Source organism: Rattus norvegicus, chromosome 5 (assembly GCF_021556685.1).
Source record: "Rattus norvegicus strain SHRSP/BbbUtx chromosome 5, alternate assembly SHRSP_T2T, whole genome shotgun sequence".
In the NCBI taxonomy this organism is placed as follows: domain Eukaryota; kingdom Metazoa; phylum Chordata; class Mammalia; order Rodentia; family Muridae; genus Rattus; species Rattus norvegicus.
In genome coordinates this window covers 119,027,030-119,050,455 of record NC_141538.1, presented here as the reverse complement: position 1 = coordinate 119,050,455, position 23,426 = coordinate 119,027,030, and the positions used below count along the sequence as shown (strand labels likewise).

General features: G+C 43.1%; 1 protein-coding gene across 2 annotated transcripts in view; it reads right to left on the bottom strand.

The window, feature by feature from the left end:
* Window positions 1–23,426, bottom strand: part of Patj (PATJ, crumbs cell polarity complex component) — a 304,077-nt gene that overhangs the window by 163,124 nt on the left and 117,527 nt on the right. For both annotated transcript variants that reach the window (XM_087660182.1, NM_080398.1), the window contains 6 exon segments: window positions 22,226–22,400; window positions 18,240–18,311; window positions 16,466–16,643; window positions 13,680–13,790; window positions 8,453–8,530; window positions 3,748–3,847 (listed from right to left, as the gene is read on the bottom strand). In XM_087660182.1, the coding sequence (XP_087516308.1) occupies window positions 3,748–3,847; window positions 8,453–8,530; window positions 13,680–13,790; window positions 16,466–16,643; window positions 18,240–18,311; window positions 22,226–22,400 (714 nt within the window).

Here is a 23,426-nt window from a genome sequence, read left to right as displayed (position 1 = left end):
GTATCTTCTGGAAATGGCCTTGCTGGGTCACTGGGCAGAGCTATTCCCATACTGCTCTTTTAAAGATTACATTTGAGTATGTGTGGGCATATGCACCAGTGGAGGTGCCCATAGAGAGGAGCGGCATTGATCCCCCAGGAGCTACAGCTACAGCTGGCTGTGAGCTGTCCCACATGAGTGCTGGGAACAACTGAAGGCCCATCGCAGCCGTGTGCACACAACTGCTGAGCCATCTCTTTAGCCCTCACATGATTATTAAGTAAATTCATCAGCACCCCCACCAATGGTTTTCCCAAGGTGGTTCTTGGAAATAGTAGAATCAGCAGAGAACTGTTTAGAAATATTACTTTTTAGGTCCTCCTACATCTAAGGACTCTGAGTCCGTGGCGGGACTGTCAGTCAATGCTTCACAAGTGCTTCTGATGAACTCTGAAATTTGAAAGCTGTAAGTCCAGATTAGTATTTCCCAAATGTAGACTATTACATAAACACCTTATAAGAAAGTTAACTGTAAATAAATCAACTATAACCAGCACTTAAAAACCAAAAAGGAATAAAAAGATAACAAAATAAATCACATTGTAAAGTAGTATTTTGTGCAACTTTTGTCTCAAATATATATGCATATTTCTACACATGCACCTCTGCTGGTAGTTATGATTTAGTCCTTACATGTCCCTCAAAATCTCATTTGTTAGGGCTGGAAAGACAGCTCAGTGGTTAAGACCACTTGCTGCTTTTGCAGAGGACCCATGTTCAAATCCATTGACAACCATAACTCCATTTCTAGGGAATTTGACATACACCTCTCAATTCTGTTGGCACCAAGCATGCATGTGGTACAGTACATATATACATTCATACATATAAAATTAAATAAATAAGCCTAAAACATGAACATCCCATTGGTTAAGGCCTGGCAACCAGTATATGGCTCTGATGGAAGCCCTGTAGACACTAGGCGGGATCTAAAGCTGGTGGAGACGGAATGCTTATGAAGTGACACTGGGACCCAGGCTCTCCTCTCTCTCTTATTCCACCTCCTCAAGTCTCTCATTTCTTCACCCTGTCTTCCCCTCTCGTCCATGCTCCATGACTTAACAGCTCCTGAGTCAAATGCTTCTACCCAATGCATTTCACAGACACAGGTTCAGATCAACAGGCCAAGGGATCTGATGGGAGACCTTTAAAGCTGACTGAAAAGAAACCATTTCCTCTTAAAAAGTTGACTGTCCCTAGCGCTGTCTCATGGGGATGGACAGTTGACTCACACAGTTAAAATGCTGCTGCCTGGCCGGGTCTCAGTGTTCTCAACTATCTCAAGACTGCGTGAGCCACGTGTGCCTAGCACAGGGTTCCGAGGATCCTATCTTAGTCTCTGAACCATTCTACTTAATGTGGTCTCACGCAAAGCACTGATTTTTCTCATACTACCTTTAGTATCTTATATTTAATTCTTAGTCCCACTGTATTTTCCTCCATGCTAATTACTATTAAACCAGCCGATGATGTCAGATCTATCCTTCATCAGAATATCAGCCAATGAGAAGAACATTCCCTGTCACTTTCCCAATACCTTTCAATAGTATTCACCCACCACAGCATCCATTCAGCAAACCCTACCTACATGAAGTCCAGAACTAACCAACTAATAAAGCCATTCAGTGGGCTTTGCAGTGTACCTCATGTCTGTGATCTTTCTTATAAATCAGCACTGCCTTGTGAGCCATCAGGTGAATTTAAGACACATACTTACAGCTACAGACCTTGGGAAAGTTATGAAATATATTTCATAAAATGAAACACATTTTATTAGGACAGGAAAAAGTCAGATAAACAACCTGTTTAATATTGGTGAACCCAATATTAAATTAGTGAGGATTACAGGACAAAGAAAACCTGTGGGATCTACTCTAAAGAGAGCACGGGAGGCCAGAGGCTTAGGTTGCAGGCATGCTGTGTGAGCTATTCAGCATTTCTGGGGATCAACAGTGAAATCAGTGGCGTGTGAGATTGGAGGGCTGTAAACATTGAGAATGACAAACATCACAGGCAAAGCAATGGAGAGAAGAATCTCAGACAGAAATGGATTTACTGGAGAAACCATGAAATGAAAGTTTCTGTAGTAAGGAGAAATGACAAGTTTTTCCACACTTAATGCAAATCAGTGACCGTTGTTGTGTATGTGTGGATGTACAGCACACATGACTTGGGGAAGAGGATGCTGTCATGCATATCTCACAGCAGGAAGAGTATTGTGAGTGAAGTCCACGCCACTTTGTAACTTTGTCTGGACAGTAGGTATTTTATGCTGCAGCAAGGCTCTTCCCGGTGCCAGTGTGGAAGCCCCATTCCTACTATTTGTTAGCTGTATGATACGGGTGCACTCCTTCATTTCTCTGAGGTGCAGTTTCTCTGCTCATCTGAAGCAGAGTACTGTAAGACATCCAGTCATTTGTCGATAAGCAAAATGAGCCACAAATAGATTAGACGAAGCACTGTGAGTGGCTGTGCCAGCATCTGTATGAGAACACGCGTGAGCTCCCCCACCAGCACCTGCAGTGGTGGCTCTCTGCAGTAGGAGCCTGATCTAGTTCTGTAGCACTGCGTCCCCACCTACGCTGCTGGCTCCGCCTAGGCAAAGGAGCGGACTCTTCATTTCACAGCTGATAACATTTCTACACAGCAGACTGCACTCCATCGAGCTTTGTTAACTACTGAAAACAAAGCAAGACAGAGGGTTCTACAGAGCCACAGAGAACACATCAAACTTCCATCAAGTCAACGTGACCACCAGCGAGATTCTTGTATTTCATTTCTACTTAGTCCCGCTTATAAAAATAGCAAAGTGGGCTCAACCATCATAAAGAGCAACAGGAACAGCAAAGCCTTTTAGAGATGAACCATGCTGCTTGTCAAAACCTGTTCCTTCATCCAGCCCTCACTATCAGCACATGAAGTACTGACTGACCACACTTAAGGTCAGAGTCTAGAAAGTGCTACAACCTACTTTCAACTCTCCATTTTTACATCCAAACACTTTCCTGTATTGAAGTAGGAGAAATTTTTAAAGAAAGATGTAACATACCTATACAATTCAAAGGACACAAAATTCATCCTTGAAAATGTCCGCCGACAACTTTTTGTACAAACTACATGGCACTGTCACTAATTACTTTTCAAACCACTTCCATATCCCACAGAGGAAACTGCATAAGTAGCAACCAGGCTTAACTATACACACTGTGCATGCAAAAGGAAATATGACGTCTTTAAATACAGCCTCTAGCAAACCTCTGTCCAAAGGTATAGCTGATTCAACTACTGCAAATAAAATCAGGAAACAGATTCCCAATGCCTCCGTAAGACATGGAGACCCCCTGTGCTGTTACACGAATCATGTCAGCATCCTGTAAAGGGAAGAATCCAGAAGCAGTGCCCGTGTCCAGCTCAGATGGTTAGGGCTAAAACCCAACACTCAGGGTTCAGCAGTTTTTTGTTTCATGATCAATTAGTAAAAGTAAACATCATATAACATAGCTTTCGTAAGTGTCCTTTGTTAATTTCAAATAGGAAAGCTTAGGAAATAAAAGCCACAGGAGTTTCAAATATTAAAAACAACTTTATTTTTAACGCATGTTTGTGCACATTTTTGAAGACGTGGCCTTGTATTTGTGATTCACGGTAGTCATGGCAGCATAATTTAATAAGCCCTGGATCTACCCTAAATAATGCAAAGGAACTCACTGTCGGTCAGGGCACTGTCTTCTTCACTCTCCTCAGTGTCTGCAGAGGGAGCTCTGTAAGGTGGGGGCAGTTTCATTGGCGGTGGAGCTGTTCCGTGCCTCTGAAGGTACAAAAGTCAAAAAGAGGGTTAGCTGGTTTTAGACAATCCTCTTCAATGACAAAAAAAAAAAAAAAAAAAAAGACAATCTGAAAATAGTCCGGATTCAGGTGTCTTCGACCATAACAAAAATACTGTAAAATAAATATAATTTATTTCCTCCAGCTCCTGTTATTTTATAAAAGTTTACGTTAGTTCAGCAATGCACCAAAGAATTCAAAAGCATAGCTTTGAAGAGCACTGCCCTTCCCAGAATACATCTCTTTCCCTTAAGAAAGGAAGCCATGTACACTCGCCTTCTGCCACGAAACTCAACCCTCTACACATCAGTAACGAAACAATTCATGGATTTTCAAAATAAGCATGAAGGTAACAATAACCCCAGGTATCGACTTTACAATTACTCAGGTGATTTTCATTGTAAGAATTACAGATTGTTCTATAAAATCTGAAATACCAGACTTTATAAATGGCAACGTGCTCTTCTGTAAGTTTGTAGATAGTCATACTAATTTAATGCTAAAAGGGAAGTGGCTACAATGAATAATTATTTCTGCATAAAGGTGCTCTGAATGTATATAGCAAATAACATAGTTTGAATCACACAACGTAACTCTCATAGATAATTAAAGTGAAACAAAATCCCATTGTTAAATTACCTTCACAGAATGAAGACACATTCTTGAGCGAGAGAAAAAATGAAACATGCCAAACTTCAGAGACGCCAGCTACTGCAGGTAGGACCTGAGAGGCCCAAACCATTCACAAACCCAAATGACTAGACTGGGATTTGTCTTCTGCAGGACTTCAGTAAAGTGAGTTCAATTATGCTTTACCTGACAAAACCACTAATGTAAGGTACTATCTCTGCTGAGTGGACACTGGCCCATTATACGCAAGTCACGCAGTGAGCTCCTCTGGAAGAGAAGGCACTATCTGGGATCTATAAAAGCAAGCACACCCATATCTTGAGAGTACGATGTCTGATGAAATCAGTGATTATATGTGTGGGAAATATAAAATATCAAAACACAAGTGTGATCGAAGTCAAATGTACAAACATTCATTAAGAAGCAGAGAACATGATAGCTGTATTCTTTAATTAAGTGAAATTGGTCATATGACACCCCACCCCACCCCGCCCCAATAACTCCTACTTTTCTCAGGTCCAGGCCATGCAATGTCAAAGATGATTGTTCAAACAAGGGCAGGGGCTAAGGGTCCTACTGAGAGCTAAGAATTCCAGTAACTCAATTATACTCTGTCAGCACTCTTGAAAGTATGTCCTAATCCAGGCTGACCTGGGACCCAATTCCCTGGGGCACCTTCCTCCTGCACATTAAAGAAGGGTCTGTACACAGTCAAGCCATCCAGTGATGGGAAGGCTGGAGCTCCCAACGTTGAAACAGACCAGGAGATGGCGGCTCCATCAACACAGAGAACAAGTCATATCGAGTGGCAGCTTCGACTTCATCCCAGGCACATGGTGACCTCCCTGCATATTTGCTGGGTGTCTAAGAACTGCTTCTTATTTATGCTGCTATTTGAAAGATACTGTTTTACGAAATGACGATGATGCAAGCAATCCTTTTTGTTTGTTTTTTGGACCTACAGTCCAATGTGCACAGGCTGGCCTCTAATTCTATATGTAGCCAAGGATGACCCTAAACTCCATCTCCCAAGCTCTGGGATTACAAGGATGTGCCACCCTAACTGCTGAATATGGTTCTCACTGGATAGCAGTGCACACAGACTGTGTGTGGGAGAGAGGTGAATTGTCTTGGAAACAGACAGCACCAATGTTACAGTGATATTGTCCTGGAAGACAGGACGTAATTTTATATCTAAACTGGAAACTTAATTACTTGATTCTCTGTTCCCCGAGGCATGCTCACCATCTCCTGTCCCGTTCAACGGTGAGTTTAATAAATACCTGGTACCTGCACATTTTGCATAGTTTTATGAATACTGATTTTATTTCTTTTCCTAAAATATACATGGACAGTTTTGGAAGTCCCAGTGAGAAGTGCAAGCAGACCCACCTTCTAGAACTAATTAAACAGAGATGCCTCAGATATGCAGTCTGTGAGCTGTCTAAACCCACTCACATGATGCAGTTCTGAGAGAGAACTCTACCACCTTTTCCTGTTTCTCGTGGTTTATTTCAAACTCCGTGTTTGTGCTCTTTGTACCAGGTTAAGTCTGATTCTGCTGCTCTCTTGGCTGTAACTTAGCAGCAATAGTAACGAATAGAGCTTTGGTTTATGCCCCATACTGGGTGGCATTTATCATGAGGATAAACTTCTGTAAACTGACTTTATGGGGATATACTGTCCACTACTGAGAAGTAATAGAAAAGGTGCTTGTTAGTTTCCTGTGCTAGAACACGCTTTGGTTCTAAAGAATCAGCTCTCTGACAGACAGACCAGGGGGTTTGCAGTCTGAGTCTGCATGGAGTGTAGTCACACAGCTGGGACAGCAGCTAAAAGCTGTCTGAATTTGAGGAAAGTTCTTACTGCTCATTTTGAATGAGACAAATTTCCCTGTCATCTGGGTTTTAATAAAGTTAACAGTCCTGAAAAAATAATTCTCATTAGTTTAGAAACTAGTGTTAATTTTAATTAATATTGTTTCCAGAAAATAGTGAAAATGAACATTATTTTGAGTGTGCTGGTTTTGTGATTTTTAAAATTTTCTTCTTCAAAAACTTACTATCTCAGAAACTTTAAAAGAATCTAATCGTGTATGTGTGTGTGTGTGAGAGAGTGTGTGTGTGTGTATGTGTGTGTGTGAGAGAGTGTGTGTATGTGTGTGTGTGAGAGAGAGCGAGTGTGTGTGTGTGTGTGTGTGTGTGAGAGTGAGAGAGAGCGAGTGTGTATGTGTGTGTGTGTGTGTTGGGGGTATGTGTGAATGTGTGTGTTGGGGGTGTGTGTGAGTGTGTGTGTGTGTGTGTGTGTGTTGGGGGTGTGTGTGTTGGGGGTGTGTGTGTTGGGGGTGTGTGTGAGTGTGTGTGTGTGTGTGTGTTGGGGGTGTGTGTGTTGGGGGTGTGTGTGTGAGTGTGTGAGTGTGTGTGTGTGTGTGTGTGTGTGTGTTGGGAGGTGCACCTGTGCGTTTGAGCTCAGGAGCGGTGGAGGTAGGAGGCACGGGTCCTTCAGCAGCTTAAGTTATCAGCAGTTGTAAACAATCGGACATGGGAACTGGGACCTGAGCTCAGGTCTCCTGTAGGTGCCCTTCATCCTCTACATCCCTGAGAACCCTGAACCAGAGAGAGCTGTGCTGGACAAACTGTAATCTCAGCCCTTGGCAGACAGAGGCAGGACTGATAACACCAATACATTAGACAGTAAGTTCTCAGACAGCCTAGACCACAAGATGCTCTCCGAGAAACACAAGCAAGCAAGCAAACAGAAAACAAAGCACAAATCAAGATTCACATGACCAAAGTACCTTGATAATTCTCTCAACAGACACCAAAACAATTAAATCATACAAACTTCAGTTGGATTAGAGCTGAAGTAAGTTAGAAAGTTCCACCAGCAAAATGTAGCATTTCTAGGAGCACATCAAAGGTTTATATTTTTCTGAATTATGAACATTAATGAACAGAAACAATTTCATAAAGAGAAAAACATGCTAGGCAACTAAAAGGTTGAACCTTCAGAATGATATGCTGTCACCCCAAATCAATTCCAAAACATCACGGACATAAGGTGTGGAAATTGACAAATTGACTCTAAACTTCCATGGAACTAAATGGACTTAACTGGGCAAAACTTTAGAGGAAGGAATATGAAAAAACAAAACTGAGTGCCAGGTGTCAGTAACTAAGGAGCAGAGCATGCTGGGATAGACAGGATGATCAAGAACCAGCTCAGGGGCTGGAGAGATGGCTCAGTGGTTAAGAGCACCGACTGCTCTTCCTGAGGTCCTGAGTTCAAATCCCAGCAACCACATGGTGGCTCACAACCATCTGTAATGAGATCTGATGCCCTCTTCTGGTGTGTCTGAAGGCGGCTACAGTGTACTCATACAATAAAATAAAAATCTTAAAAAAAAAAAAAAAAAAAGAACCAGCTCAGAAGTCAACCTCTCTTCACACCCCAGCCAGGACAGGCTTATACTATGAAGCCTATTTTAAAATGATGAGCTGATTTCTTTGATGGGGCTAAAAAATGAAGAAACATTCTACCTAACACTAGACCTTAAGATAATTTTTAGGTCATTAAATTCTATGAAAATAGATGTAGGAAAACAAAATGGGTGATTACTTCTGACTGATGATGAAGACAATTTTTCCCAGTAGAGGTAAATTTTGATGTGGATCTTCTAGGGGAATAGCAACATGTACAGGAAAACTTCCAGTTCTGAGCAGCATGCCCTGGGAATGACCTGCCAGCCAGCAGAACCAACCAGGGAAGAGAGCTACAGATACCCTTGGTTGACTGAGTCTCACAGGTCACCCTCACCTGGTTCATGCTTCATCCTGTCAAGAACCAAGCTCACACCCAGTGGGCACCCACTGGACACCTCTGTACACTCACCCACCACTACTCAGCTATGCAAACAGAAACCAAAGCCTCCCTCGGAGGCTGGCAAGACTTGGCTTACCTTAGCTTTCTTTTCTTGAGTGTTTTGGTCCTGATTCTGGGGAGGTGTTTTGCCTTTGTTATTCACACTTGGGATGACCTACGCCACCAAAGAAAAAAGGGAAGAAAGAAAAGTGAGTACACCCAAAAGTCTTTTTCTAAACTCGCTGTGATGGTACCCACCCACAATCTAGCCCAGTGAGACTGAGACAGGAGATTCAGAAGCCTGGAATGTACAGGGAGCTCAAGGCCAGCTTGGATGACATAGCAAGGTCCAGGCCAACTAGAGCTACATACAAAGACCATGTCCAGGGACAGGTGTGATGGAGGGATGGAGGAAATCCCCCCCCCTTCCTGATTTTTTGTTGTTAGTGTGGATTAGGTGACTTTTCTCAGTCTGTGGTTCAGGTAGGTCTAGAAGTTGCTATGTAGTCTAGGCTAGCCTCAAACTCATCATCTTCCCAGTTCAGAACAGGTGAGAGCAATGGATGGGGGTGCCCTGCACTACAATTCAATGCATTCTTTCTGTCTGTTTATTTGTCATGCCATTGCTCAGGTCAGGCTTGGCACTGAGCAAGCTGCAGCCCTTATTTCTGTGTGTTTAGATAGTAAAGACTTAACGAACCTGGTGACTTCATCTCGAAGCTGTCAGTACAAGTAGGTAAAGTAAGGAAGGCAAGCATTATAAAATCGTGTATGTCACAGAAACAAAGAGATTAAAGAACACTACAGAGTTAGACCACTGACACTAAACATCTCTTCCTGCAAAGGAAGTTTCAGTGGTAATCTGTTAGATGTCAGAATATAGGAATCCTCATTCATTTGAAACCTGCAGTACAATTTAAACTTATCCCCGACTAGCTTACAAACAAATGAGGGTCAGACTATGCTTACTTTATTTGGCTTTGACAATTACTGAGGGGTCACCCCTAATCTACTCTTCTAGAAGCTGGCCTGGCAGCTCCCCAGCAGATATCCCAGATACTTGCTGTTCCTCCAGCTCAAATGAGCACAGTTCTTCTCTCTCAAGATGGCTTCCCCTCTTCCTTGTCCCCACACCTCCATCTCTCCTCCTCTAACCAGGTCACTCCAAACCCACCTACCTCTAATCTTTCCAGGAATTGACTGTAGTCAGTTTTACTTAACCAGTAGTTTTAAACCAAGGAACAAATTTGCACAGCAAAAGCTTGTAAACAGGAGAAGTCCCTAGAAGGCCTAGAGCTATGGGTATAGAATTTAGCATTACAATACACAGCAACAGACCAAACCTCAAAAGGAATATGAACTCCCAGCTGAAATCTGTTACTTAGCAGATTTCATAGACTTGTTAATTATCTCACTTTTACCCTTAGCAGAGGGATAAATTACAAATTTATTTCTTCTAGTCAATGAAAGAAGGAATTGAGTAATTTTTTTTCTATAAAAAAAAAAAACAGGGTCTGATACCTAGTTGCATTCAGTAAATATTTATAAATGAACGAAGTTCAAGTTTACAATTTAATATTTATATATTTATGTTATGTGGGTGTTTTGCCTGCATGTATATTTGTTCCCTACATGTGTGCCTACTCCCTGTGGAGGTCAGAAGAGGTCATCAGATTCCCTGCAATCACAGTTAACAGGCAGCTGAACCTGGGTCTTCTGTAAGAGCAACCAGTGCTCTTAACCACTGAGCCATTGCTCCAGCCCCACTAAGTTTATAAAAACAATTTTAATTCTTACTGACGCTATTAGCACGGGTTTTTAATTTTGTCTGGTTTGTGGCTTTTTGAGGCAGGAATTCAGGAATTCACTCATTACTCCAGGGCTATTTAGAACTCAGTGTAGCCCAGGCTGGCCTTCAGTGAGTTGTAGGCTATCATGTTCAGCTAAAGGTACACCCAGGAGTTGGCCTGTCCTCCTGGCTCTCCCCCTGCTGCAGCTGTCTTTGGCACATGGCTGCTACTTCCCAAATAATGTCTCTTTGTTATCTATGAAACATCTTAGGAAAATATAGTATTTACACTCATGTTCTTTTTCTAGTCCTAGAAAGATCGAGTAACTACTAGTGATTGTTTTGAGATTCTTTCAATTGCTAACACAAATAATTATGGTATAAAATCTGATGGCTAACATGAACGTAGGAAAAAATGCTTTATAGAAAATTAAACGAGCGGTTGGGGATTTAGCTCAGTGGTAGAGTGCTTGCCTAGCAAGCGCAAGGCCCTGGGTTCGGTCCCCAGCTCTGAAAAAAAGAAAAGAAAAAAAAAAAGAAAATTAAACAAACTACCTGACTAGAGAATATGAAAAGTGTTTTGAACTAAATGCAATTTCAGATGAAATTTCACTCACTTTTACTATATTAAATAAAATAATTCAGAATGTTTTATTTCACTAAAACAACTGTACTAAGTTCTTCCAAAGACTTAGTTTTGTGTGTGTGCGCGCTGTGTGCCTCTGTACCCTCAAAGGCTAGAAGAGGATGTCAGATCCCCTGGAGCAGCCAACATGGGTACCACGAACCAAGCCCAGGTCCTCTGCAAGACCAGCGAATGCTCTCCAGCTGAGCCATCTCTCCAGTCAGAGCCTCTCTTATGAGCACCATGCTCTTTGTACTTCTACCTTGCCCAACATACATTAACAATCTGCTGAGTACAAGGTGGCAGCCTACAGACTAGTGATTCCTGTCAGAATAGAGCTAAGACAATCCAGGCTCTGCTTCCTTCGAAGACAAAACCAGACAGCGGTAAAAGGCAGGCAGTAGCTGAGAGATGAGCAGCATCAGTTGCCTCTCATGATGCCCACATTCTGAAGAGCAAGGACAGACTTCTGTATATGCTAACCACTGGCAAAGCAGAGATAAAATGCTCGCAAAAGCACTACCCCCCTTATAGGAAAATAGATGATCAGGCATTTCATGTAACAGTGAAAAATGAATTTATATGGTTAACATAGAAAATGTCCATGTAGGGATGGAAGGGCACCATTCTAAAGCCATGTGATAAGAAAGTATAGCCATGGCGCTGGAAGAAGGAAACAGCACAGTTCACGGCTTCTGAGGGAATTAAAGGGGTCTAGTACATAGCTGCATTCACTGAGTGCTTAGAGAAGGCGTCATTCAATTTTAATTCTTAATGATGCTTAAGGGATGGATGAGGAGCTGGGTTCAATTTTGAAAGGATTTTGCTATTATTGGAAACACGGTTGGGGGATATAAAAAAATATACAAACAGTGCTACCATCAAAACATATTTATGTTATTGTATGGAAAAAACTGCCTTGGCGTAGAAACTTTCTAAAGAGAACTGCGGGATGAGCCGCAGGCTCTGCTGGCAAATGAGCAGCCGCTAACGAAGCAAGTCGGGTGCTGGGCAGGCCTGAGAGTCAGGAGTCAGGGTGTGCACTAGTTCTGAGGTGGCGTCACCATCATGTGGCTGATGGTGCCCATGGCAGTTTTCCAGCATGGAAACACTTTTACACACTAGTCCTCAGAGTGGTACAACATTAGAATCTGACTTCTTTCAGGGTTTTGAAGAACGTTCAAAATTTAATGTAAACTGGTCAAAATGTTTAAGACAGCTGGGCAAGGTGGTCCACACTTGCAGTCCAAGCTCCTTGGGAGGTAAGAGGATCAGGAATTTAAAACCAGTCTGGACAACTCAGTAAGACTTTGTTTCAAATAAAACAGGGGCTGAGGACGGAAGGTCCCAGGGAAGGTGCTTGTCTAGCACCTGAGAGTCTCTGGGTTTGACCCCCAGCACTGGGAATTAATTTAATACAGTTAAATTTGGAAGGGGGGGAGTGCAGCTCAGGGGTACAGTGCCTGTCATGCATGAAGCCCAGTGTTCTATGGTCACTACTGCAAACTAGCAAAAGAAACATGAAGGTACTGTCTCTATCTGCCACGTTCTTTCCTGAGGCCTTGCTGCAGTACTTAATCCAAACCCCTTTAGCAAAGGCATGAAATTTGATTTGTCATTGGCTTGGGAGTTATTCTGGGCTAAACCAGGTTAAAATTGGAACAAGTTAAGCCTGGTGACTAACACCACTACCTGAGGCTGGAGGCCAGCGGCTGACGTTGGCAGCCCACTTTATATCTTGGATCAAGTGACACAAGTATGGGCCTGGGAGGATGCTGAAGAGAGGCTCCTGCTTTTACAGCTCAGTTTATGTCATCCATGAAAAGCCTTGTAACTCAGCTCACTAGCAAAAGCTACAAGAGGCTCAACATTTTTAGGTGAATCTGTAACACGATCAATTGTTCTAAACATTTTCAACAGGGCACTTAAGGTTGGCAGCAGAGTGCATATCCTGTTGCCTCATTTTCCCTCACAGTCATCTCTTTGGAAGTGCCATTTGGCACAGAACAGTGTAGGTAAATTTCCTACTGAATGCAGTTCTAACAGAAAAGCAGAGCCACAACTCATTTTCCGTATTATAAAGTACAGTTTACACGTGGACGCCAAAGAGTCTAGCTGAGTCTCAGACCCTGTAAGTATGAGAGGATTTTATGTAGTTCACTCTCTTAGTCTTGCTGAAGGAAGAAGGAAAGGCACAGTCATGGAGCATGGCTAAACTGCAGAGCTGCCCACTGTGGCCACGGCTGCAGCCCAGCAGGCAGAAAGTGCTCTCCTGCATGCAAAGCCCAGCATCAGAGCTGGGGCGCTGGGGCACCCAGTAATCCACTTGTTTTTCACACAAGTATTAGCTTCTGCATTCCCTGAAGGACTGAGCACATTACAGTACTGAGACGCAATCATGCTAATTATGTAGTTCTAAGTTCAGAAGTACGTATCACTCCCATTTCTAGGATTTACAGCTACTGAGATACACACAACCTATCATATGACAGCATTGCCCTGACAACGTATCTGTGTTTACAGGATTCAAACAAGCGCAAGGCCATATGGCTTCCCCACATGGCTTTCATTCCTGGCCTTTCTAGCTTTGAAGTAACTGACTGAGAAAAGTGAAGAAGTGTGTCACTGTGTTAGGGGAACTGGGAAGCAGGCAGGGAGGAAACAGAACAGGACACCGTGCTTCTCGGGCTTGTTTAAGCCAGTGTACAGGGTCATGACTCAATTTTGGCCAGTACATCTAAATTAGGCCAAAGGAAAAACCAGACATTGATGAGAAAGGCTAAATCTGTATGGGGCTAATTAGTACATTTTACAAGGAAAACCAAGCAACAGTGAAAACGTGGGAAGACTGGGAGACACGGTTAGCAGAGGAGAACAGAATGCTGTGTTGAAGTAAGATGTAGAACTTACCCTTGGGGTGGATGACAGGCTCTGTACCACGAACACCACAGGGTTCCCTGCACTCTTGATTGCCTCCACGGCTTCTGCATGCGAGGCATTCTGCAGGTCTACACCAGACACCTAAACCACACAAGACAGCGTTCTGATTAGAAAGGCACCAAATTGTGGACAAAGCCAGCTCAAGTGTGTATCATCCTATGTGCCAGAAAATCCAGGGACTAATGCATTAGACGACAGCCAGGGAGTGAGAACAACTACATATGAAATGTCCCATTGTTTCATGGACAGCATGGTTAACATAATGCTTCTGGCTGGGGAGGGACAGCAAAGAGGACAGTTACATCCTAACAGTCCCACTTTCATAGGACGAGCCTGGACCGGAAGCTGGTATGGCTCCATTCCAAGGTCTCTATGCACCAGCACGTGGATCCGTGTAACAGAAGCATGCCTCAGAGTGGAATGAGGAACCTTTCTGGACTTTTACAGTCTCTCTATTAAACCGAGTTATTTAACCTAGTCTCACAATCCAGAAACTATTTTGCAATTTGTGCTGACAGAAATGTCCAAACACACACAGGTTTTTTTATTAAAAGCATTTGTAACTTTCAGATAAAGGATTCCCTATTTGGAAACTCCAAGAGCCTAACTTACTAGTATATCCACAGTCTCGAAAAGCACAGGGCTTCAAATCCCAAACAGAGCAATGCCTTAATTGCTAGGGTAGGTTTTAGTCAGCGGGGTGGTGAGCCTGCTGCCTCAAGGGGATGAAGAGCGGGACTGAAGGACTAACGCAGGTGTCCCCAAAGATTCCTTAGTGTGGGACGGGAATGACTGACGATACCAGAGACAACCAACACACCATGACGGCAGCAAATCTGGTTCTTCTGAGCTTTAGAATCCAAATGCAGGAACTCAACTGTTCTCATGGATGAAGACACATTTCTGAGAAATAAACCCTGACTTCTTAAAGAGTTCTTGTTATGTATCTAAATCTTTCTTATCATTGCTTCAAGGTATCTGTTTATAAGATACAGACAGAACTCATCACTGCTTCAAGTAAAAACAAACCAAACAAAAGCCTTAGAGCAGGGATCCCAGGAAGCGTAAACAAATGAGTCATTACATCTGACTCAGCGCAGAGTAACAGTGACTCAGTCCCACGGTGAGCCTGAGGACGAGCAGGTAAGGGGGACATGACTGTATTTACTTAGAGGTTTGATTTATTTATGTGCATGTATGTACATGTCACGTATGTGCTGATCAAAGAGATCACAAGAGGACAGCAGATTCCCTGCACTAGAGCCAGAGGTAGTGTGGGTAGCCTGAGGAAGCAGCTGGGAACACAGCAGACCCTGGGGAACAGAAGCAAGGGCCCTGACATCCTGGTTAATCTTCTGGCCCCCAAATTCTAATTTACAGAAGATAAAGCAGCAGGCCACCTGAAAGCACATAGGAGACACACTCAGACGCTCCACCAGAGGGGAAAAGCATGGAGGAGACACACTCAGACACTCCACCACAGAGGAAGAGCATGGAGGAGACACGCTCAGACGCTCCACCAGAGGGGAAAAGCACATAGGAGACACACTCAGATGCTCCACCAGAGAGGGAGAGCATGGAGGAGACACGCTCAGACGCTCCACCACAGAGGATTAGTACATGGAAACATGCACCAGCCAAGGTAGGACTGAGGCAGCAAACTCAAACCACAACTAACATATACGACTACATACCTGTTAGAATGCCAAACTGACAACACTGTCTCTACATTGATATTGGGGACAAACTGGATCATTTACTCATGGCTTGTAGGGATATAAAATAGCTCAGTTAACCTGGGAAATAATTTGATAGCTCTTTTCAAATTTAAAAATGGAATTAGCATAAAAGTCGGGCAAATAGATTGGCACACATTCCAGACATAAAGACCTGTTTGCATTTGCTAATTGTACACACCTGTAGTTTTGACAGGAGGTGAAGGTGGGGAGAATGGGAGTTTATAGCCAGCCTTGGGTACAAACAGGTTCATGGCTAACCTGGGCTACATGCAACTAGAGATACCTACTCTGGAACCATCCAACAAGCCCGATACGAACATCCACTCAGAGCTCAGAGCACATTTAGTGTTTTCTGTGCATTAACATTTTAGCTCCCAGGGCTGGAGAGACGTCTTAACAGTTAGGAGCATGTGTGGCTCCGGCCGAGGCTCAGCTGCCAGCACCTACATGGCAGCTCAACTACCTGAAGCTTGAAGGCGCCACCTTTAGTCCTTTCTGGCCTCTGTGGTCTCCTGTATGCACATGATACACATAATTCATGCAGTACACACACACACACACACACACACACACACACACACACACACACACACACACACGTATGTATAAAATAATAAGTAATGAATAAATCCTAGAAATAAGTAAGGTTGTCTCGCATAAAACTGAAAACATTCGAACCATGGTTTCCCCTTTCAAGGTCACCTTTCTGTAGACAAGCTACAAGCACAAAGCCTAGAACTTGCTAAAGGTTCTGGGGAAGCAGGTGTTGACCTGTTCTATAGGAAGCACTGTGCTAAATCTGACAGTCAGATCAGCTGGGGTTCTTGCCATGTCATTTTATTTGCTCCGCCCTTACAAGCTAGAGAGGCTCATGCGGTGGGCCTACGATATACAAACTACGGCACCACAAATGGACCCTACCAATTCCGTGCAATTAGAATAAACATCAAGCTGGCCTAAGTGATTCTTTTACCGGCTCAAATGTTTCAAGTAAAACACTGCTTCAGCCTCACTCACCTCAAGTATTTTATCTCCAGTTTTAAGGGCCTTGGTCTTCCCCGCAGGACTGTCTTCTAACACTTGCTTGATGAATATACCCTTGAGTTCTTCTCCATTCTTGAGGCGTTTTATAACTGTTTGTCCACCAACAATGCTGATGCCAAGAGACACATTAGGTTCTCTAAAGATTTCAACACTACAAAAGGGACAAAGAAGACACACTCATGCATAAGGGAATTTCATCTGCTGCATTGTCACTGCAAACGCTCTGTCTGTGGCACAGCCTGTGGCTCATGCTTTATGAACATTTCCTAGTGCTCTTTAGAGATGGTGTATAAATGGGGCTGGCTCCAAAATCGTAAGATATGATCAGACATTTCATTTATATGCACAATGTTAGCAGAGACTCTGAGAAAATAACAAGGAGGTAAAGTCTCAGGAAAGCACAGGTTCATTTTAATGAGGCCTCAGCTTTTCAGAGTAAAATGAACAGCTATTGTGCACACTGCTTTCCCAGTGAGAAGGTTTAAGTGTGAGGTTCTTTATAGAAAGTCACCCTTCTCTGCTTTCCACCTCCATACCATTGTTTCTGTCTGTTTACTTACGGACTCATCGGTATTTGAGATAGATTCTCACTATACAGTTAGGAGGACCCTGAATTTGAATGCTTGTTTCAGGCTCTCACAAGCTAGGATTACAGGTATGTGTCTCCTATCCCCATACTCATACCTAGACAAATATTTGTTTTTTATCCAATGACACTTTAAAAAAAAAGAGTATGAAATAAAATTTGCTCCTACATAAATTTTGCTTTAGCTATAGAAGCACGACGATTAATCAACTCAATTTAGAAACTACTCATAAAATATGTCCTCAGAGTCTGTATGAAAAACCCAGAAGTGCAAGGTGATGATAGGCTGGATGGTGGTGCTGCTGGAATTAGCACAGCATAAAAACAGGGAGAAGAGCTACTAAAGAACTTGGGTGGTCTGATAAGTACTTCTCCGGGCAACCACATGCAAGAGAGGATGGGCTCATGCTGCCCAAACCAGACCCAAGTGTATTCTGTCCACCAGGGAGAGGGAGGGAAGCTGGCAGGTAAGAGAAGCCTCCACCAGAGTTTCTGGACCTCTAGCTGTAGATCACACCTTGGCAGCATTACCTCACTTGTAACCAATGCAGGACAAAGCGTGATGACTCAGTGACTACTCTCACAGAGACAGCATCAAAGAGTTTAATATTGGCTAACAGTCTTTAGACAAGACAAGAAGGCATTAAAACTCAGCACAGAGGATTACTTAAGTGTCCATTACAGTGACTAAGTGTCTTACTCAGGGTTTTTGTTGCTGTGAGGAAATGCCATGACCGAAAAGCAAGTTGGGAAGGAAAAGGTTTATTTGGCTTAAACTTCCATACCCCTTCTCATCACTGAAGGGAATTGGGACAGGAACTCAAACAGGGCAGAAACATGGAGACAGGAGCTTATGCAGAGGCTATGGAAGGGTGCTTTTTACTGGCTTGCTCTCCATGGCTTACTCAGCCTGCTTTCTTATAGAACTAAGGACCACAAGCACAGGGATGGCATCACCCACAATGGGAGGGGCCTCCCACCCCAACCACTAATTAAAAAATGCCCTACAGAGGAATCTTATGGAGGCATTTTCTCAAGTGAGGTTCCCTCCTTTCAGATAACCCTAGCTTGTGTCAAGCTGCCACAAGACTAGCCAGCCCACTGAATCAGTTGAGGAGCAAGGGTGTGCCTGCACTGAGGACAGGAACAGCATACACTTACATTCTTGGTGGGCCCCAGTGACTGAAGTTCGGTGTTTCCTCTCCTTCACCTTCCTCTCTCTCAGGTAATTCACTATAAAGGGAAACACAAAGTACTCTTGTTCTTAAATGTTCTTGGAAACTTCGAAATTGCATGATATAAAGGTAAACAATTAACCTCTAAACTTTTAAAGTATTCACATCAATAAATAAAGAGAACATTCCCCGCTTTAATAGTCAATGCAGAACCAACCATATAGTCCAGAATGCCACAGAACGATTAAAAACTGCTAGAACAGGAGACTCGTTTGGAACAATTGCCTTTAATCTGTCCAGTTTCACATCTGCACCAGCATCCGTATAGAACATCTTTCTGTTATGCTTTAAGGAGTCTCATGTTGTAACCCAGGCTGCCATCGAAGATGCACTGACCTTTGTGCCTTGTCCTCCCTAGTACTCAGATGTCAGGTGTGAGTGACTATGCTTGCCTTAGAGTATGTTTCCTAAACCTTGCACTGATTGACCAGCTTACCCAACTGATTTATTTTTGCCTCAACTTAGAGCAACTAGTGAACTGGATTAAAAAAAAAAAAAAAACCTGCTGAATGCCCGAATGCACTAGTTGGAGCAGTAATGTGATTGCTTTTGGTCATGGTATTTATCACAGCAACAGAGAGCAAACTAAAACAAGCAGATCTGAAAAACTCTCAGTTTTCACTGTTGAAAATAGAAGGAAACACCCCTCGTATCTGTGGGAGTTTGCTTTGCTTTGCTTCCGGGTTTCCTGAGCTAAGGGATGTAATTCCCATGATGGTGTAAGTGGGCCATGGAAACCGTTTATGTTGTCATTACAGGAGTTGCATCCCTCACCAGGACCAAAGCAATTTGGGGAGGAAAGGCTCTATTTTATTGTAGAGCTTACAATCCTACCATCTAGGGAAGCCAAAGCAGGGACTGAAGCAGACCACAAAAAAAGGTATGCAACGCTCTCCATGGCTCACAACCAGCTAATTTTCTTGTACATCCAAAGCCCACAGTGGGCTAGGCCCTTCTCCACCAATTATCAATCATGAAAATGCCCACAGGCTGGCCACAGGACAGCATCACTCAACTGTGCTTCTCTCTTCTTGGTGACTCTAGGTTGTGTCAGGTTGACATTTGAGGCTAACAGTGACTCATAGCTTCCCAGAGGGAGGAGGCAAGGCAGTGTCTGACACACGACAACTGCTTTTCTTTGCTAAGGATGTAACACAGGGATTCTGCTACTGGAAGAGAGCAGTACCTTTCATCACCTTCAAGCAGCAGAGGACACATACTTTAATAAGATTATTTCACAGGAAAAAAAGTCTGAAGCTTGTGAAGGCTACCCAAACTGAACGTTTCAGTTTTTTTTCATTGAATACTTGAATTTTTGGTTTTACATCACAGTTTTGATATATCAATAGATATTGGTGCAGGGTAAATAAGGATCGGGTTTCATTCTGTTACTTATAGACACTGGTTCCCTAGGACCATTTGTGGGAGAGGCTGTCTAGGTGAACGGGTATGTGCCACAGCGCATGTATGAGGTCACAGGATAAGCTGTGGAAGTTGAGTCTCTCCTTCAGCATGTGGGTCCCAGGGACTGAACTCAAGTGTTTGGAGGCAGATTCCTTTCACCTGCTGGACCATCCTGCCAGTCTGCTTTGCATCCTAAAGAGATTTCATTCCATATATATTTGATATGAAAGGTATTGTGTTCCCTCCCTGACCCCTCCGGTTAACACTGCTTGTTTCTCTACACAATTATACTATTGCTTTCAAGTGATATGGTTTTACATATCAATATAAAATCCAGGAGCACATATAAGAAAAATATGCATTGTCTTCCTGACAATTTACTTGCTTCTTGATTCACTTAATAACTTGAGTTGCACCCACCTTCTTGCCAATGGCATAGCGTTCCTAGTCTTTATGGCTGAAAAGAATTCCATTGGGAATATTCACCACAGTTTCCTCACTCACTCCTGCTGTTGGGCACAGAGGCTGGTGCCATGACTTGGCCACGAGCAGTGCTGCAGCAGACGTGGATATGCAAGTGTCTCTGGTGTGCTGGGTTGAGGCCTTTGTGCAAACACCCAAGGCGGGTGTAGTGTGGAGATCATGTGCTGGATCTAATTTTTAAGAAGCTGTCAACCCATCTTGCATGGAGGCTGGACCAGCTCACCGTCCTTACAGCGATGAGAGGGTTTCCTTCACTCAGACCCTCATCAGTATTTGTCCATTTCCCTATTAAGTCCCAAACACAAGTCTTTCACCTCAAGTTCATTTTCAGGCTCAAAACTTTGCTTAGTGTACTGTGATTTGATCCTTTCATTATTTTAAAACAACAACAGAAAATGCTATAATCTGAGTATTTTATTAAATTCAGCAAGGCTCCTGAGGCCATGAAACAATCAATATCTTGCCATTTCCATCACCACTGCCTCTGGATTAAACATCTACCATGACCTGCACCAGCCTGTTCTAGGTATTTTTTCCAGTTTTATGGACAGAGTTGATTGTCTATCTTTCTACTCCTCTTTGGGCAGAAGGAAATGGGCATGGCTCTTTCCCATTTCCTCAGTTAACAAACTCCAGTGTAGAGAAATAGTTTCACTTCTATCAGATTCAACGAGCAACACTAAGCACAAGACAAACTAAAAACCAAAGGTGCTTCACTGACATGTGATTGGACAACATAAAGTCATGAAATATGTCCGCAACCTTTCTACTCTGAGGTGTCTCTGGGGACACAGACTGTTGCTGACTCACTCAGGCACCCTTGCCTGCATTTACACGGTCATATATAATAAAACATAGATGTGACCTGCATTTATACGGTCATATATAATAAAACATAGACGTGCATGTGTGTGTATCCTCCTTACCTTAGTCATATAGTGCCAGCCTCTTTACATGGGCAGGATTCTCAACTTCATCCAGTTCCTGCCATGTCTAACTCTGGCCTTTATCTTCTACTCTCAATTGTGATTTCTATCCAACACCACAGCACAGACAAACAAAACTGCTCTGTCCATAAGAGCCTCACAGAATGTTTATCGTGGCTCATCTCTGGCCACACCACAGCTCTTCCCCTGGTTTGCAGTTCAAGGCCTTCCTCCTACCTGTTGTGTCAGCCCCACCTCCCCTTCCTCTCTCCAGTCAGGCACCACTTGTGGCAGGACTTGGAAGGCGCATCATCCCCTTGCTGCTTGCACTTCCACGGATGATCTTTCAAACCCAAGAGCTTCATCTGTACTTGACCACGTTCTCAATGACACGTTCTCAAGGAATACACAGCATTTCCAGATTCCTACATCCAATGGATTCCATCTACTTTGATGATTTAGGAATGTTTTAATCCTCAACATGTCCCCAGATAACCTGATAACTTGCCAACCTGTTTATTGGCCTTTATCAAAGAATTAATGTCCTCCTACCCAGCTTCCTACTCTAGAACCATGAGTCTTATAAAGTGACATTTGTAATCATTCCCTATAGATTTTCTGACACTGTATCTACATATCCTTTGTCCTCAAGTCTGCTTGCTGACCAGGCAATAGAAACTCCGAATTAACATCCCATTCCCTAAGCATACTGTGTGCAATCCATTTTGTGAATAAAAATATGAAATTCTATGTGTGACCTAATTTTAAACACAATGTAAAATTTTAATAGTAATTGTCTAACATAGATATAGTCATAGTATCCTTCTACATTTTCTAAATGTTTCACTTAAATTGTACATTTTCTAGAAATAGAAGCCAAACCACAGTGGACAGGGAACACAGGGGAATGTTGGCATGGGGGCTGGTGGTGGGGTATAAGTTAGCACACAGGACAAAGTCATACGCGTAAGAAAATGACATAAAATATACCACTGTATATGACAATAATAATAAAAAGTAAATATACTACTTTGTATAACTTAGAAACAACTTCTTAAAAGAAGAAATAAAATGAAAAGTTAAAGGAAGGACACCATACCATGCAGCATTTGCATGTCGTGAAGACACCATTCCCACGTGCGAGGAAGGCTTGGTGACCACACGGGCACTGGGAAGTCGGTACAGGGGCAACTCTTCCTGTTCTCTTCTTTGGGTGACAGCTGGAAGATCTACAAGCACGCCAGGGCCTTGCAAGTCACTTGGAGTCATCATGCCTGAAGAATCCAGATGGTGAAAAACACAATACAGTCAGCAATTCAACACGGTGGTAAAGGTATGACCCTTCCAGCTAGGCGGTGGCTGACACCAACGTCTGTACATCAAAGACTTAACGCCAGGTGGCAGCAAGCACCACTGAAAATCGAAGCAAGGAAGGGCCAGAAGGAGGAAGGTCACATTTCCAGTGGTCCTTGGGGGGTGGGGGTGGGGGGACAAACAAATGAACTAAACTAGGTACTCTATCAATATCACTAATTCATCCAAAGTTTTCCTTTCTTGTCCTGAGCTATTCTCGCCACTGGTACTTTAGAATTTATTCATTTAAACAAAATGACCCCATTGAACAACTAAGAGTTCTTACAATTTGAAGGGCTTAGTTTAGAAACAGCAGAATTCTTTTATATCTGTTGACACATTCTATTTTCATAGATAATTATAAGAAGGAAAGAACATTATTAATTATATTTTATGAAAGGGGAAATTCAGGTTAAAGATTTTGCTAATTTTTAGTTTGTACCAGTACAGGCAAGGGGGTGCACACATCCCACAGTGCATGCATGTGTAGGTCAGAAGACAATGGGTAGGACTTGGTTTGCTTCCCAGCAAGTGCCTTCACCTGCCCGGCCATCTTGCTGACCCAATTTTGGATAACCGGCCACTGAGCACAAATTATCATAATTTATTTCAAAGTTTACCTTTGTTAGGGGGTAACCCCTATGCGGGGGTGCTACACACAAGTGTGCACAGAGGTGAGCATGGGTGCACACGTGGGAAGGCAGAACAAGACATGAGCTCTCTTCCTCTACTACTTTCTGCCTTATTGTCTTGAGACAGGGTCTCTCCAGAACCGGAAGCTCACCGTTCGTTCGGCTGGCCTGCCGGAGAGCCCTCGGGATCAGCCTATCTCGCCTCCCAGTGCTGGGATTACAAGCACATATGCCCAGCTTTATACACAGATGTTGGAGATTTTAGCTCAGGCTCTTGTGCCTGCAAGCAGGAGTGAGTCGTTGGTCAAGTTTCTG